The following is an 18,269-nucleotide window of genomic DNA, read 5'->3' on the forward strand; positions in this document are numbered from 1 at the left end:
TTAAAACCATAGTAATTAGACATGAAACACACAAAAAACAAAGGTTACATGTGAATCTTTCAAAATACCTGCACCCATTTTTGATTCATACAAAATAACTGTGTTTGATTAAAATAACCTACTTGAAGAAAGCAATCAACAGGTTCACCATGATGATATATTGCACGAAGAGGTAGACAGCTTGCAGGAACGGAGTAAGAAAAGAACCAGGAGGGCAGGACGGCTGGCTTGAACAAACTACAAATAAAGAATTTAAAAGAATGAGAGATAAGGTGAATCACGGTCCTATGACTCTAGACAAATATTTAGCATATTGACTTAGCAGAATACCACAAACTCTTGACATTTTTAAGATTCAGATGGTTGTTTTCCAGGGTTCTTTATTACTCTGAGTATCTACAAAGGTTCAATTGCTGCATGGTGGTGGAATCCTCTACGTACCATCTATCTCTGAAGCATAGACTTCTCCATAGATCATCCAGTATGGCTCAAACACGATATCTCGAGCAAGGCTCCAGGATGGAGGCTCCTTTGGTGAAAGTATGGCCTTGCGCGCCACTCCAAAGCTCAGCAGGACGATGGCCATGATGATCACGATGTAGAACATGTTTGCCGTCTGCAAAAAAAGCACAGCACAGCCAGAAGTTTACCACAGATTTGAAATTTAAAACAAATCAAACACCTGCAGCCATCATAATTACACCTGCCAATAATAAGACTGTCTAGTCATTGACCAAAATGCCTAGTCCATGAATAGCTGGATTTCCTTTGGCTAACACATTTTGTTTTCTCTGCACAGTATATGTTTCATGTCAATGTAGTCTATGGAGTAATTTAAGTGTGCTAACTGTAGAGGATCTGTGCTTCTTTTTTTAAGATGTGATGCAATATGAATAGCGTTTGATTAACTAATATCTAACTTTTCATCAGAGGTTAGAAAAAGAAAAAAAATAGGGATATTCAAATTAGTAAAATGGCTCCTTAGTCCCAGGATTATCTTCAGGAGTTAGAGTCTGAGAAATTGATCAGACCAAGAATCTGCTCCAAGGTACTGAATATCCTAATGAAGTGAAGAATTTTTTTTTTAAAGATGCAAAAACAACTATAAAATGATGTTTGTTAAATCCAGTGGTTCATTAACTCACAAACACATAGTCTTTGTATTCAAAGTAAGCCTGATTGTTATAATGCACAATGGAGCACATACAGAACACACATGTACTATACACACATGTATATATAGCACATGTACTGTAATTTTCTAAAGGCTCTTTTAAATAATTCATTTCAATTACTAAATGTACATCAGTTCAACCCACTTGTTCCCTGTGGCAGAGACATACTCCGTGAATATTCCATGAGCTTCCCTTCCATGAGGCAGGAGCTACCTGACCTATTCCTGGCCACTGGGCTGTGGAGTAACAGTGATTTGAGTCACTTCCCGTCCAGAGCAGTTAAAAGCTGTTAGATGTTCTCCATCCCTCTTATTCCCTGTCATAGGAAACCTCAGAAGCCACATGTTGACACAGCTATGTCCCAAGATGGAATGATTTGGGATCCCTGAGTCACTGGGTAGAGGGCGGCCTCCATGAGCATACATCAATCTTTGTATCAGGGAGAAATAAACTTGTGCTAAGTCACTGAGATACAGTGATTACCTCAGCATAACCTACTGAATTAATACCAATGTCACCAAGTCCAGAGAAAATATTGCTGGTCTAAGAGAAAAGTATAAAATAAAAAAAATCTATCTTTGGAATCCTGGAGGTTCTCCCTTTTCTGTCTTCTTCCTTTGTTTCAACGATACCTTTCCTTCTCAAGAACTTGCCCCTTCTCTGCCAGTGAGTATTCCAGAAGAAAAAGCAAAGATGATCTTGAGGTACTGTCTTTCTTAGGTCCTGTGCAAAGCCAGTTGGACAGGGCTAATACAAGTGCACAGTGAGCTCAGATGGCAGACAGAGCCAGGTGGCCCAGATTTGAATCCTGGCTCCCTGACTTACGCCTTTGGGAAATTTACCTGAACTCCATTTCCTTGAACATAAAATGTGGATAATAATAGTACCCATGTCGTAAAGTTGTTTTGAAGATTAAATGAGTTAATACATACAAAGTACTCAGAACAATCTGTGGCCCACAGTAATCACTATTTAAGAGTTGGCTGGGGGTGGAGAGATAAAAAGACAAATCAATATTTCAGCAGCAAATATTATTGGTGGTAGCCTCACATAAATCTGGCCCTCAGGAATTACTGTGCTCAGAGACAAATATGATTCAACCCCCCATCATCTGGCCCTAACGAAAAGGGTAAGCTGAGTATTGTAATCAATTACCCAATATGCTATCCAAGGACATTTGTTATATATGAATTTATGGTTATAAGGAAAGTGGGGATGACGTGTGTGCTTCTTTAAATAATTTCAGAAGTTAAACCAATGTATGTGAACCATGAAATTAAGTAGAACTGTTAAAAGAACACCAGATTATACAGCAGACTCACCATTTTTGCAATCATGGTCACATAGGGACCAGCATGTTGATTCACAGCAAAGAAGTCCAGGAGCCGTGAGAACCAGAATATGATGTCGACGCAGTATATTAGTCTTCCCGCCGTGTAAAAAGGAGGGTCACCCCACCGAAGGCCAAAACCCACCAAAAACAGGCCAGTAGCCACAGTTTCCATCAGATTCCAGTACTCGCTAATCCATACCTTCACCTTTTGAGTAAACTTCCCAGGTTCTGAAATATAGACCTAAAAGATGAAAGAAAGAGGGAAACTTAAAGAATGGGTTATAACCCAAGATCAATATGATCTTTAATACGTCAACTGTTCTTTTAAGGAGTATTTGGAATCATGCCAAACCTTAGCTCATAAGGGGATTTTGGAGATGTAAGTTATCCTTGGGGAATGAATTATTTAAACAATTCTATAAATGTAGTTTAATCTCACTGTTAGTACTGGCCAGCTATTTAAAAACGAACCAGATTTTTTTTTAAAAAAGAAAAGTTTTTCTAGCTTTCATTAATCCTAAACCAACACAGGGAAACACCAAGACATTTAAAACTCAATATTGCAATGGAATATAGCTGCAATTCCATTTCATGACATATAGCCTAGTGCAAAGAAACCAGAGAATCCTGTAATCTGGCCCCACTACTGCAATTTAGTGAGTAGTTAGCAAATTACTCAGAACGTGATATTAGAATTCACTATTATAAGAAATTACCCCTGCAACAGAATATCAGACAAACTTAAATGTAAAACAGTAAAAAGCTATTTTCCCTGAAGCATAATAAAAATGGTAGAATTCGGATAAGGTTTTTCTGCTGAATTGTTTTCTACATAATATACAAGGTTGGTCATATCAGCTCTAGGACAAAATCATTGTATGTAAATGCACAGAGGTAGAGAGAGATACATATACAATGATATCTAAAACAGCCTAAGTCATACGGTATGTGATTGCAGTTATAACTGGATAGGAATATTCATTCCTTTTCTTTTGTTTTAAGTGACTCATTGCAAACTAAAAATGAAAAGTTTTGTTTCTTGGACTACTTGCCCCAGAGGGATTTTTATCTTAAATGTTCAAAAATGTTTAGTAAGAACTTTCAAAAACTATAAATGAATTCTTTACACATTGCACAACTTTAGCCATTTATGTGACACTCTGTGACATGAACGCAATAATATGCAAGTAATGTTAGGCTATAAAAAAACATCAGCTTTATTAAAAAAAAAACACTTTTGGGGAATCAAATAGTTGGAGGGTCTATAAACAACTAGATACCATCACTCTAGAACTGATAAACGCACTAAGATGTCCCCTAAAATAACTGCTTTCAAAGAGCAGCAACCAACAGAAAGTATTTGGCAACAATAAAAGGTTGAGATCAGAAATTTTCCCCCTAGTTACCTTTCCTGTAGCATACAAATCAGGATCATTGCCTGACTCACCCTCATGCTTGACCTCTCCATTTTCATCACCCAAGCGCAGAACACGTCTAGCAGAGGTATGTAGAAGACAAAGGTAGAAGGGATAACTCACCTCCCTGACTTTCTCAATGGCATTGGTGAAGATGTAAATGATAACGAGCCACTCTTGCACGGTGGGCTGGGGTTGCATCTCCACCAACACGGTGTAAGTGAACAGCATGAGGAATGCCAAATACACCATCTGTGAGGGGGACATGGATTCCCTGGCCATGAGTGAGAGTCATAATGGAGGATGCCAAGCAGACATGGACCCAAATGAACAGAAACACACACATGAACTTCACCATGATAGCATGAAAATATAAGTGGGACCACCCTCTGATTATTGATGACATAATTATCAAAGAAGGCATAGGAATCCACAGTTTTCTATTTTAGGAATTTGTGGAAGGAAAGATCACTGTTCTCAAATGCATGGAAATGGGCATGGTCACATCTTGTTGACTCCTGACCACAATTTTCAGAACCCTGCACATTCCGGCATGGACACAGTCAGGCCAACAGCAAGCCAAGAGAGAATCACACACCTTCCCCTCCATTTAAAAAGAAAACGTGGGCTTCCCTGGTGGCGCAGTGGTTGAGAGTCCGCCTGCCGATGCAGGGGATGCGGGTTCGTGCCCCAGTCCGGGAAGATCCCACATGCCGCGGAGCGGCTGGGCCCGTGAGCCATGGCTGCTGAGCCTGCGCGTCCGGAGCCTGTGCACTGCAATGGGAGACCCCAAAACAGTGAGAGGCCCGCATACCCCCCAAAAAAAAAAAAAAAGAAAACGTGTGTCCCAAGAATGCCAAAGGAGCAGTGTTAGTAGGTGCTTATTTTCAAATATAATAAATTGTGATATTTACTATTGCTGATTAAAATATTCTGGTTACCACTTATGGTCTGGGCTCACGTCTTCTAACACATGACTCACTGGGCCTACGCAGATTACAGAACTTAGCCAGGCAGCTGTTTCATGGTCCTGAGCTTTCCGTAAGTGAGGAGTTCTCAAACCAGTCTATGCCACCTAGAGGCTGCTCTGCCCAGAGTATTCAACCTAGACCTGCAGGAAAATGCTTCACTAATGCCACTTGCCAGGCTGGTGGAGTGTGATCTCTGACGCAGGCCGATGCCACTGCGTACAGAGTATGATAACTTCCATAATGCAAGTCTGCTAAAGGCATGACAGGAATGCAGAGGATAAAGCTGGATTTGAGACTTGGAGAAAGAGGTATATCAGTTGAGTCTTGCAGGATGAACACCATTTCCAGATAAGCAGATAAAGGAGGAAACAGTTTTCCATTTGGAAGTGGCAGAACAGAAATAAAATAAGCTTAGAGGCTGGAGGTTAAAGAGCCAGAAAAGTATACATTAGTATAATAGAAGGAGAAAGAAGACAAGATACAAAAGGGAATTTTTACATAAACTGCACATCCATGAGATGCAGATATGTAAAAGATAGAAACGCATTTATAAACATTAAGCATAATCCTTCTAGTGAATTTTAAGCATTTGTGATAAACTGTTAAGTTAAAATGGTTTAAAACTGCTGTGTACACTATGATCTCACTTGTGAAAAAATCTGAAAATATTTGGATAGAAAAAAGTTGAAAGCAGATGTTAAGAATTGCTATCTCTGGGTGCTAGAAAAAGAATAAAATTTGATTGTTTTTTTCCTAAAAAAAAATTTCTGGTTATTGGAAATGTATTGTCCAATTGTGAGTCTCTGTAGTTAAAGACTGTTGACGTTTTTATCTACAGCACTTAAGCACTCAGCCTGACACATGATAGACATTCAAGAAATGTATGTTTAATTACTGTGTATATTAAACCTAGATTTCCAGTCTATTCAAAGAATTAAGACACAGCAAACACGTACACACAGATACACAGTGATTAATAGCTTTGTGATCTTATCTAACATTCTTATCTTCTTACAATTCCCAGAAGTAGACTAACTACACACACATTTAAAACTGTGACACATATTACTAAGTTGCCTGCCAGAAAGGCTTTATCAGTTTCCACAATCACCAACAATTCATGAGACGGTGCAGTCTTTTCAATAGCTTCAGAGACAATGCACAGTGCTAGCTAATAAACACGTATTAAAAATCCCAGATCAGGGCTTCCCTGGTGGCGCAGTGGTTGAGAGTCCGCCTGCCGATGCAGAGGAAACGGGTTCGTGCCCCTGCCTGGGAAGATCCCACATGCCACGGAGCAGCTAGGCCTGTGAGCCCTGGCTGCTGAACCTGTGCGTCTGGAGCCTGTGCTCTGCAACAGGAGAGGCCACAACAGTGAGAGGCCCACGTACCGCAAAAAAAAAAAAGAAAAAAAAAAAAAATCCCAGCTCAACAGAGAGAAAAGTGCCTATGTGTGTGTTCCTTCTCACAAGAATCGTATTATTTTAACCTGGATCCCTATTTCTCGTATCTTTTTGAGCTCTACCTAAGTTTAATAAGTCTTCTTCTAAGCTTAGTTCTACATAGAGAATGGCTGAAATCACTTCTGACTATACCATTTGATATTATATACAATAGGTGATATTTCAGGCAGGCATAATGGGTATTAGCATTGCCTATGAGTTAAGAAGCTTAGTAGAGAAGCATATAAAAAAGTTAAAGTAAATTCTATTAATTCTATACTTCTCTAGGTCTATGTTTCAAGGGTTAATATATTTGATGACCTCTTAGGAACATAATTTAAATAAATTTATACGATTAAGCAGTCATGTTTTACATTGTTTTCATGGTGGCCAGGCACTAAATCACTGTAGATATTGGTGGTATTGCTTCTGACTCTTTTTTTTTCCTTCCAATTCTTAAAAAGATATCCAAAAATGTTTACATTTCTTTTTCATCATAGCATTTATAACAAGACACTGCTTCAATAAAGCACACGTACCCTAACCTAGCAATGTAACAGCCATGACTAAAAATGCCCGTGCTCACTGCTAACACCATCCTTAGCTATTTTTGTAGTTGTTGTTGTTCCACTTGCTTAGCTTTACTACTGTCTCTAAGAGTTCATAAGCTAGAAATGTCTAAGGAAAGAAATAGTTGAATACTTTTTACCCAATGATGTGACTATGGTTAAACTCTCTCGAAGCTACTATCAGAGTCTCTAGGATTTTCTGTATTCACAAAATACAGAAAATACAGTATTTCCATATTCACAAAAACGGTGAAATCTCATCATCTGAATGAAGATTTTATTTTTGAAAACAGATAAAATTTATTCAGAGCTATGTACTTATTGAATAAGTATATGAAATAAGTGTGTGGTTGGGCAAGTAAATATTTTGAAATATAACACATTTAGACAAATATCCTTTTATAATCACTTCAAAATGTTTTAGAAATATACAATCTTGAGCAATTTAACTAACTATAGGTTAGCATTAGAAAAATAAATACTGTTAAATAAATGTGAAAAGCACTCAATACATTTAGTGTACAGTTGTTTTCTCTGTATCTCTCCCATCCATGATAGATTTAGTATTTGTTTACACAATTCAACTTCTAAAATTTTTCTTGTCCTCTACATATTTAGAAGCATTTTCAACTAAGACAAAAACAAACACTTGAATTTTTTGGTCTATATTACACATTATTCCTACAAAGAAAAAATCAATTCAACTGCTGATTTTTTGCCCAAGATGGGAAAAGAATCCACTCCCATCACTTAATTCTACAACCATATTGCTCATTCTATTTTTCCACACAGTTTCAGATTCTGAGTCCCAGCTGTGTTAACTGGAAGCACTCAGAAAACGAAGAATGCTTGAGCCTTCACTCCCAAAGTAGGAGATCTGCTCTCACTTTTTCTCACCTCCCTCCAATCTTCTTCCCTACCTTCTTTGTCATTCCTCCCTTTTTTTTTTTTTTTTTTTTTTTGCGGTACGCGGGCCTCTCACTGTTGTGGCCTCTCCCGTTGCAGAGCACAGGCTCCGGACACGCAGGCTCAGTGGCCATGGCTCACAGGCCCAGCCGCTCCACGGCATGTGGGATCCTCCCGGACCGGGGCACGAACCCGTGTCCCCTGCATCAGCAGGCGGACTCTCAACCACTGCGCCACCAGGGAAGCCCCCTCCCTTTTTTTTTAAGTGTACTTTTTACATTTTTATTACAAGTTGGTAAATCAGGCAATATCATTATCAACATTATCATTAGCAATTAACCATCCTGAATACTATATGTAATTTTTGAAATGAGACCAACCGTATAAAACCAAAACTTGACAATTGGAGCACTGTAGAACTCATAGACTTTCCTGGTCCATGGGAGGCTTTGGGGCCCACTCTTCAAATCAAAGTGCTGATTTTCATCTGGTTTCTCATCAGGGCCACTTTCCAAATCATAGTCTTTCTGTAAAATGAGCAAACGATCATTTATTGTCAGAGGCGTAACTAAAATACTGACATTTACAAGTATCTAAAATATTATATATTTCATAAATACATAAATATAGTAAAAATATTAGAAATTAACTGGGCACCCACCTGACAAATTACAATCTTAGTCTTGAACGGAAGGAAAACTACATGTATTGTATCAATCTTTGACAGGGTAAGGAGAACAGCGTATTTCTGAAAAGCAAGCTGAGTCTCCCACAGGAAAACCTAGTCAAACTGAGTAGTTCCAGGCATTTAAAAATGGTCCCTCTTCCTGTTCTTTTTAATCTCCTTTATCAGTAATTTTGGAACCTAAGGATATTAATAAAATCCTTATGAAATCAATAACAGAGAATAGAATTATTTCCATAATTCAGGAGGACAAAATGGACACATAATGCTGAAACATCTTTCCCAAATTATAGGGAAGTCAGGCACAGTGTTAGTTTGAGGATTCTGTCTTTGACAGCTTCTCCACTCATTTATAACAGAGGTTCTACCTGAAGCTCATGGACTCTCTGAGCTTCTGGAGTTCCTTGAACCTCCTGCAATTATATGCAGGTATTTGTGTTGTGCATGCATTTTTTTAGGGAAAGCATCTTCCATCAGTTTCTCAAAAGTTATGGGCCAGCCTAAAGGGGTTAACAGTTGTAGGTGGTGAGAAATGAGTATCTGTGTGACAAGGAAGTGGTTGCATAAATGTGACTACAGAGGTATCTACATAGAAGAGCTGTTAGAAAGAGAGAAAAAAGAAAGGAAAAGAAAGAAAGAAAAAAAAAGCACTTGCACCCTGGTTGCTTTCGAGAAGTGGGAACTTAGGGATTATGAAAGAGAAGAAAAAGAGATATCACCCTACTTCATAGATTTCTCTGTGGTTTTAATCTTTTAACAGGAAATGTGGGCTTCCCTGGTGGCACAGTGGTTAAGAATCCGCCTGCAAATGCAGGGGACACGGGTTCCAGCCCTGGTCTGGGAAGATCCCACATGCCGCGGAGAAACTAAGCCCGTGCGGCACAGCCACTGAGCCTGCGCTCTGCAGCCCACGAGCCACAACTACTGAGTTGGTGTGCCCGAACTTCTGAAGCCTGTGCGCCTAGAGCCCGTGCTCCACAGCAAGAGGAGCCACCGCAATGAGAAGCCCACACACTGCAACGAAGAGTAGCCCTTGCTCACTGCAACTAGAGAAAGCCTGCGTGCAGCAACGAGGACGGAAGGAAGGAAGGAAGGAAGGAAGGAAGGAAGGAAGGAAGGAAGGAAGTTTAAAAAAAAAAATTTTTTTTGGAATTCAAAACTCCTAAAGACAAGCATGCTAAAGGCACACCAGATGACTACAAGAAATTGAAGCTTTGTTGTGTTGGACTTTTGGAAAATGGTATGGGAGTCAATTGAACAACAGGCTGATAGTTTCAAAGCAACACGTTTTAACCTTGAAACTGAGTAGAAGAATAACTATCCTCGCCTGCGAGAACTTGACCGGAAAAAACTGTTTGAAAAAACTAAAAATGAAATCCTCAATGAAGTTATCAGTCTGAGCCACATTACACCAAAACATTGGGAGGAAATTGTTCAGCAATCTTTGTGGGAAAGAGTATCAACTCATGTGATTGAAAACATCCATCTTCCAGCTACACAGACCATGAATTCAGGGACTTTTAATACTACAGTGGATATCAAGCTTAAACAGTGAATTGATAAACAGCTTCTTAATAAAGCGATCGAGGTTGCTTGGGAGACCCTACAGGAAGAATTTTCCCACTTCATGACAGAACCAAAAGGAAAAGAGCATGATAACATATTTGATAAATTTAAAGAGGCTGTTAAGGAAGAAATTTAAACACCAGAAGTGGAATGATTTTGTGGAGGACAGCTTGAGGGTTATTCAACACAATGCTTTAGAAGACCAGTCCATGTCTGATAAACAGCAGTGAGGTGCAGCTATTTATTTTATGGAAGAGGTTCTTCAGGCTCATCTTAAGGATACTGAAAATGCAGCTGAAATATGGAAGGTCCAGATTGGGAAAAGAGGTGGTTACATTGGAAGAATCAGACCCAAGAACAGTGTGTTCACAATGAAACCAAGCATGAACTGGAGAAGACGCTGAAATGTAATGAGGAACACCCAGCTTATCTTGCAAGTGATGAGATAACTACAGTCCAAAAGAACCTTGAATCCCAAGGAGCAGAAGTAGATCCGAGCTTGATTAACGATACTTGGCACCACGTTTAGAGAAGACATTTCTTAAAAACAGCTCTAAATCACTGTAACCTTTGTTGAAGAGGCTTTCATTCCTAACAATGGCATTTTGTAGATTCTGAGTAGGAATGCAACGATGTTGTCCTATTTTGTCAAATACAATGCATGCTTGCTGTCACCACAAATACTTTAGTGCAGCAACTTAGAAACCCTGAAGTCAGGCAATTAGAGAAAAATGTCAAAGAGGTATTAGAAGATTTTGCTGAAGATAGCGAGAAGAAAGTTAAATCGCTTACTGCTAAACAAGTTCAAATGGCTGAGGACCTCAAGAAAGTTAGAGAAACTCAAGGAAAACTTGATGCATTTATTGAAGGCCTTCATCAGGAAAAACTGTAATAAAATCCTACTCATATTATAATCAGCTCTGCATACATACAAGAAAACTCCAAAGTCTTTGTCCTCCATTTTTTTCTTCTGCTATTCCACCTTTCTGAACATAAAATAATCATAGAATAAAAATTTTAAATAAATAAAAAATAATTTTTAAGAAAGAATAATGGCTTTCATTCTCCTATTACCAGTGCTTTCATCATATTTATTATCACACTATTACCATGACGACAAAGCACAAAGACACTCTAAAAGAGCATCTATGTCCCTCCTGTCTTTGGCTTTCCCCCAAAATACATGCCAATTGTGTTCCTCAACTAATCAAGTACATTATACTTAATTAGCATTATGAAAACTTGTATGTCCCACCAAATGCTACCTCTACCCCTTATTCTCTGATTAACAAAATTTTAAACACAAAGCAGATAATCCAAAACTGTTGCTTTAGTTAAATTCAAAGATAAAAGAACATTGTTACTATGATTATAATCCATTCGTAACAGACCAGATTTGAAACACTTTTTCAATAAATGCTTTAAATTGAATAATGGTGAGGTATCACGGATAGTCTGTCTGATTATAGGCTCCATAGTAGCAGGGGCCGCATCTGCCTTAGTTAATGAAATGTCCCCAGAACTTGTCTGGCTTGTGGAAGGTAGCTATTAGATATTCGTTGAATTATTAATTGATGTGGCCATGTCCAAACCACCAGGTGAGCAATTGCTGTAAGAGAACCACTATATTACAGACAAAATTTAATTTTTCAGGGAATTGTGAGGGCTTACTATCTTTTTTGAATGTTAAGAGCACATTTAATTGGCACTCAAGGAAGGAGTTCTTTCCCCAAGAGTCTCCACTTTAAGAAGAACTGCTTAGTGGAATGCTCCAACTATCTGCAATGCCTTCAGTTTCAGTGAAAGCTTATCTTTCTATGAAACCGCTAAGAGCCAAAAGTGAAGTTACATCCACTTCCAAAGCACTACTTGCAACCAAGTTGCCAACATATTTACATATTTGTTTGTAGATAGATGATAAACAGTTTCCTTCATTGTTTACTTCAACAAGCTAATTAAACTTAATATGAACACTGAAGTAGTATAAAGGCAAACATATGTATGTGAATGTCTCACATATAAAGATTGCCTTCTATTTCTAATGGGGTTAGGCAAGCACTACATTTCTTCTTTCCTTAAAAAAAAAAAATTGAAATGGTCTAAACTTAGTAACCACATAATCTAACCAGTACAATCGCAATTATGACACCTTGACTAACCCAGCTTTGCAAAGGAGAACTCACACACTCTATTGAGTTTAGAATGTACTTGCCATCTTGGACTCTGAAAACCCCAAATGGAACTATCAGGCTTAGAAAAGTAAGAAGGAAAGGGAAGGAAAGGGAAGGGAAGAGAGGGAAGGAAGAGGAGAGGAACACATATATACCCAAACAGGCATGATAGTAAAAAATATTTAACTACTGATCCGGTTAACTGTTCTGGCATTAACCAATCAGAATAAAGGCTCAACCAATCCCAGCAGATGCCAGCCACACAAACTAATTATAATTATTTTTCATTTAACATTTATCAAATATGTTTTTAATATTATGACAAATACCTCATAAGTACAAAAGCACATCAGACAAGACGCTAGCTAAAGATGCATCACTGAAGTATTAAGTACCAGAAAAGATGTTTACTACATCTCACAGTAAATGACAACTGTATCAGCAGTGATCCAAGTTGAATCATAAAATTCAAAAAATATATGCCCAGACAGCATATTGGAGACTCTCCAGTGAAGCTGCAATAGAAGCAGCTCAAGTTGCCCATGAAAGAGTATACATCTGGGAACTCAAGTAAATCTATTCAAACTCATTGGATATAACAAATGAAAAAACTATGGCGTGAAAGAGTGAAGATCAATGCACATTTTAAACCAGCATCTTTTTAAATAAAGATTTTTAAGGATATGAGGCATCCCTTATTGTAACTTTAGAGAAACAGTAAGTCTATTTATTCCACTAGTCACAAAGGAAAATGAGAAGTTAAGCAGCTTTCAAGACATAATAAAGTCTTTGATTTTGGCAGAAATAGGATATTTTGCTTAATAACATATGGGGGTTAATTAGAACTATCATACACGCTATACCTGACCTTACTATAATATGATTAAGACTGTTAAATAATTTGTTAAATAAATAAGCTTTGTGTCCATGTATGTTTGTGTGCCGTCCATGCTATGAAAACCTAGTTCATTATGATATTGCACTAACCAGACAAGCACTTTCTTTGGGAGCGCTGGCATTCTGGTCACCATTATACCACGTAAACTGGGAGTCCTGGGACTGGGGAACATGTGACATCTCTGCTTTGCTTTTAAATTCCAATGTCAAAATGGTGGGTGGGAAAAGAATACTGATGATGATCTTTAAAAGAAAAGAAAACAAAGTAAGTAGTGGGGGTTATACAAGGCACAAGTATGATCCAAATAAAGTTAAGATTTGGGTGTATATAAAATGTCAGCTCCATCCCCAATTCAGTGGATATCCTGATTGTATACATACTTTCCGACTCGAGAATTCCAATTCTAGAAGTGTCTCCCTCAGAAATACTCATGAATCCAAGCATGTGTAGATAGGGATGTTCTTTGCCTGGCTATTTGTAATAGCAAAAAATTAGTGTCAACCTGAATGTCTATCTATAGAGGGAGAGCTGATGTGGGACAACTTAACAGTGGAATACAGTCAGCCCTTCACATCCGTGGGTTTCGCATCCACAGACGCAACCAAGTGTGGATCAAAAAAAACAAAAATTCCAGAAAGTTCCAAAAAGGAAACTTGAATTTCCCATACATTGGCACCTATTTACATAGCATTTATATTGTATTAGATAGTATAAGTAATCTAGACGCAAAAGTTACATGTAAACACTACACCGTTTTATATAAGGGATTTGAGCATCCCCGGATTTTGGTATCCTGAGGGGTCCTGGAACCAATCCCTTGTGGATATTGAGAGACAGCTGTACTATGAAATCATTGAAAGGACAAAAGCAATTCTGAATATAATGAAAGTTATATTGTTAAGTCTAAAAAGAGCAAGTTATAAAATAATATGCACCGTGTAATCCCATTTTAAAAAATTAAAAAATACGATGCATATACATATATGCATTTGAAAGTTTAAAATACATCTACCACACTGTTATATGTTATAATACCCAGAGGCACGGCAGTGAGAAGTCTTCTTTTTCAACGAGCATATTGCTTGAATAATTCTTTAAAGCCACTAAGTAGTTACTATCATATAAAACACATGAAAATTTATTCATATTATAAAATCAACAATATAAAAACATACCAAGTCACCTTCTGTTAGATGCATCTCCCATCACACATATATTTTCTCTGCCAGTAAAACCCAACAAAGATAGAAATCTAGACATCCATGATTTTTTCATTCTATTGCTAACATTCATGAATTTATTTATAGTCTATTCAAAAGAATTTTTATCTTCAACCTGTATTGGCCTTTCAGGGAAAGAGTTTAGAAGATTTACTAAATATTGTGACAATCATCTTGGTGAACATTATCTCTTTCGAGCTAAAATTAGGCCTAGTATTCTGGGATTCAGTGAATAAAGGTAAGATTAACCCAGACTATATACCACTCATGATTAAAGAAACTAAAGTCATGTCCTTGTCGACTTCATTTTTTTTTATGCTGAAATGACCTTTTGTTGTTTTTTTTTTGTTTTTTTTATAACACCTTTATTGGAGTATAATTGCTTTACAATGGTGTGTCAGTTTCTGCTTTATAACAAAGTGAATCAGTTATACATATACATATGTTCCCATATCTCTTCCCTCTTGCATCTCCCTCCCTCCCAACCTCCCTATCCCACCCCTCTAGGTGGTCACAAAGCATCGAGCTGATCTCCCTGTGCTATGCGGCTGCTTCCCACTAGCTATCTATTTTACGTCTGGTAGTGTATACATGTCCATGCCACTCTCTCACTTTGTCACAGCTTACCCTTCCCCCTCCCCATATCCTCAAGTCCATTCTCTAGTAGGTCTGTGTCTTTATTCCCGTCTTACCCCTAGGTTCTTCATGACCGTTTTTTTTTTTTTTTTCTTAGATTCCATATATATGTGTTAGCACACAGTATTTGTTTTTCTCTTTCTGACTTAACTTCACTCTGTATGACAGACTCTAGGTCCATCCACCTCACTACAAATAACTCAATTTAGTTTCTTCTTATGGCTGAGTAATATTCCATTGTATATCTGTGCCACATCTTCTTTATCCACTCATCCGATGATGGACACTTAGGTTGTTTCCATCTCCGGGCTATTGTAAATAGAGCTGCCATGAACATTTTGGTACATGACTCTTTTTGAATTATGGTTTTCTCAGGGTATATGCCCAGTAGTGGGATTGCTGGGTCGTATGGTAGTTCTATTTGTAGTTTTTTAAGGAACCTCCATACTGTTCTCCATAGTGGCTGTATCAATTTACATTCCCACCAGCAGTGCAAGAGTGTTACCTTTTCTCCACACCCTCTCCAGCATTTATTGTTTCTAGATTTTTTGACGATGGCCATTCTGACCAGTGTGAGATGATATCTCATTGCAGTTTTGATTTGCATTTCTCTAATGATTAATGATGTTGAGCATTCTTTCATGTGTTTGTTGGCAATCTGTATATCTTCTTTGGAGAAATGTCTATTTGTTGTTTTGTTTTAAAGCTTGATTTCCTGTGAAGGTTCTCTGGACTTTTCCCAGTCTGATAGGATTGGTTTGTTGGTGTGCTTGTTTTCTTTTCGGATGTAGAACCCAAAATACATGCAATCTTCCAGGTCTGGAAACACCATAGTTAGCAAGCACAATGACAATATTACACTAATTAATTCCTAACCCACTTCCTGAAAAGGCTCCACATTCTTTTGCCCTTGACCGTTGCAGAACAATTGGTTTGTGAAACAGTATTCAATAAAATCAATATTCCATTTCCAACGAATAGGTCAGAGTCTATTCTACAGAAGCACTTAAATGAGTTTTCCCTTCCACATAAAACTCTACAAGGTCTTCCTCCAGTCTTCATCCACATGGAATTAGTCTGACCAGGACATTTTACATTTACAAAAGTGTTCCCAAAACTCACAAGCCAAGCACTGAGGAATTAGGATCCAGGCACGGATGATATAAAAATAAAGTATACGAGGAGCACAAAGTTATTAAGTTCTCAGTAACAAGGATTTCTATTCAACTAAAGTATGTACAGGACAGAGCCATGGAGAAAATTATTTCTCAAAATCCCAGCTATCTATACCCCCATCTCACTCTCTGAACATTTAAAAAGAGTTATTGCCAGCACTTGTGCAGCTAGAGGTGGACTCATTTACATCTCTGCTTCATCATTTCCAAGGTTGAAATCGAAACAGATCAAAGGAGAACTTCTTCTAGAAACAATTGTTGTTTCTCCAATATTTTGTTAAAGAGGAATCTATGTGAAATAATTTCTGGTTGACATTCCTCGTTTCCACAATATCATTAGTGGAATTAAAATGTACACGCTCTTTTATATATTTTATGTCATATCTTTTAGTTGTTTGTGTTTTCTATAGTTTGCCGACCAAAAAAATGTTTTTTAAAACAGTCATTCTATTTGGGACACATCATACCTTTAAGAGCTCTAAGGAGAATAAAATTAAAATATAAATTATAACCTTGTGTAGCTCTTAATGATCATGCTTCATCCCCATTTTTTCTGTTTCATAAGCTATGTACTTCTTAAGCATGACCATAACCTAGAGCTTTTTAGGCTTAGGTTTGATGTCAAAAATTAAATGCCTTTAATAATTAACTAAATTACTCTTGATAATTCAAGATGAAAGATGAGGCTAAACCATAATGGAATAGAAAAATTTGGAGATAGTTAGTGGTGTGAACAAATGTGTTTGAGGGCAGCTTTATAAAATAGCCATTTATTTCCTGAAACATCACATTAGATGAACAACAGAAATTGCTAATTTTATTTAGTTTATCATGAGTTAGTATTTTTAAGCTGAGAAAATTTTCACTAAGAAGTCTCATTTACTTCTGTTATAATTATCAGAGGCAATGGTGTTTACTAATAATGAAATCTTGTTTATGTTTGTACATTCTTTTAACTTCTTCTAACCAGCTTCTCATGAGTATGCCTTTGTGATGGATGGAGCTGGCACAATTGTGCCCATTTTTTAAAAGAAACTGTGGTAGTGGGAGATAAAGTAATTGTCAGAGGTTCCACTGTGAAGATCTCAGCTCATCTGTGAGAATCAAAGACATTAACTGGTTTTCCTGAAGGTAATCTTCTGGGGCAAGGGAAAAATGAACGCAAGAGTATAGACCTCAACAGTATAGACTAAACTAACGTTAAACTCTATAAAGCAAGTAAATATACCTTTAACCAAGAGTTTTTCCTCATTTTCAGACGCCCCATCCACATATCTGTCAGTAGCATTTGGGTACAAGTATGTGAAACAAAGGGCCTCAACCCTCCAGAAACAGCCAGTTTTAAACAGGTAGAATTGCTCCAGTTCTTGAGTTCATAGGTCAACAGTTTCATGGCCATTCTTTCATTCTGTTTGAATGCCTTCTCCAACACATCTAGGGCAAGCCGGCCAAACTGTCTGCAATGACACAGTGGTGAGTGGCAAAAATAAATGCAGGTGAGAGCCCCAGAAACATTAAAAAAGATTAGATATGAGACTCAGAAAAGACCAAGACAAAAGAGGGAACAGTAAAATGCAGAAGCTGTTTAAAAGGGATTGCCGTGCAGGAAATGGATTGTTCTGCCTTTCTTAAAAGAACAGAACTAGAGGGTTTCCACCAGGAGTGCCTGAGCTATCCATGGGGAGAAGCGAATCCACACCACAAAGCAAGCTGTGTATGGCTTGATGTGGGGCTCCCTGATAGTACCTAATAAAGAATTTTTTGACAGAAAAGATTGTTCAAAAACTGAACTAGCATTTAAGGAAAAACTGTAGAAACTCCCCTCGCCACTCCTTTTTTTTTTTTTTTTTTTAAAGATTTTAGGGACTTCCCTGGTGGCGCATTGGTTAAGAATCTGCCTGCCAATGCAGGCTCAAACGGGTTTGAACCCTGGATCAGGAAGATCCCACGTGCCGCAGAGCAACTAAGCCCGTGCACCACAACTACTGAGCCTGCATGACAACTACTGAAGCCTGTGCACCTAGAGCCCACACACCACAACGAAGAGTAGCCCCCACTCACTGGCAACTAGAGAAAGCCCGCGCGCAGCAACAAACACCCAACACAG

General features: G+C 38.0%; 1 protein-coding gene and 1 pseudogene across 13 annotated transcripts in view; one reads left to right on the top strand and one right to left on the bottom strand.

The window, feature by feature from the left end:
• The window catches only part of TRPM6 (transient receptor potential cation channel subfamily M member 6), a 192,318-nt gene that overhangs the window by 105,959 nt on the left and 68,090 nt on the right, over positions 1–18,269 (bottom strand). For all 13 annotated transcript variants that reach the window (XR_012332562.1, XR_012332552.1, XR_012332553.1 and 10 more), the window contains exons 17-23: positions 17,391–17,619; positions 13,221–13,373; positions 8,192–8,338; positions 4,047–4,175; positions 2,498–2,749; positions 442–616; positions 123–237 (exon numbers count right to left, since the gene is read on the bottom strand). Coding sequence is in view for 1 of the 13 variants with exons in the window: in XM_073806224.1 (XP_073662325.1) it covers positions 123–237; positions 442–616; positions 2,498–2,749; positions 4,047–4,175; positions 8,192–8,338; positions 13,221–13,373; positions 17,391–17,619 (1,200 nt within the window). In the remaining 12 variants the exon portion in view is untranslated. The remainder of the gene's footprint in view (positions 1–122; positions 238–441; positions 617–2,497; positions 2,750–4,046; positions 4,176–8,191; positions 8,339–13,220; positions 13,374–17,390; positions 17,620–18,269) is intronic.
• On the top strand, positions 8,874–10,954 carry LOC117312746 (dynamin-like GTPase OPA1, mitochondrial pseudogene; annotated as a pseudogene).

Source organism: Tursiops truncatus, chromosome 6 (assembly GCF_011762595.2).
Source record: "Tursiops truncatus isolate mTurTru1 chromosome 6, mTurTru1.mat.Y, whole genome shotgun sequence".
In the NCBI taxonomy this organism is placed as follows: Eukaryota; Metazoa; Chordata; class Mammalia; order Artiodactyla; family Delphinidae; genus Tursiops; species Tursiops truncatus.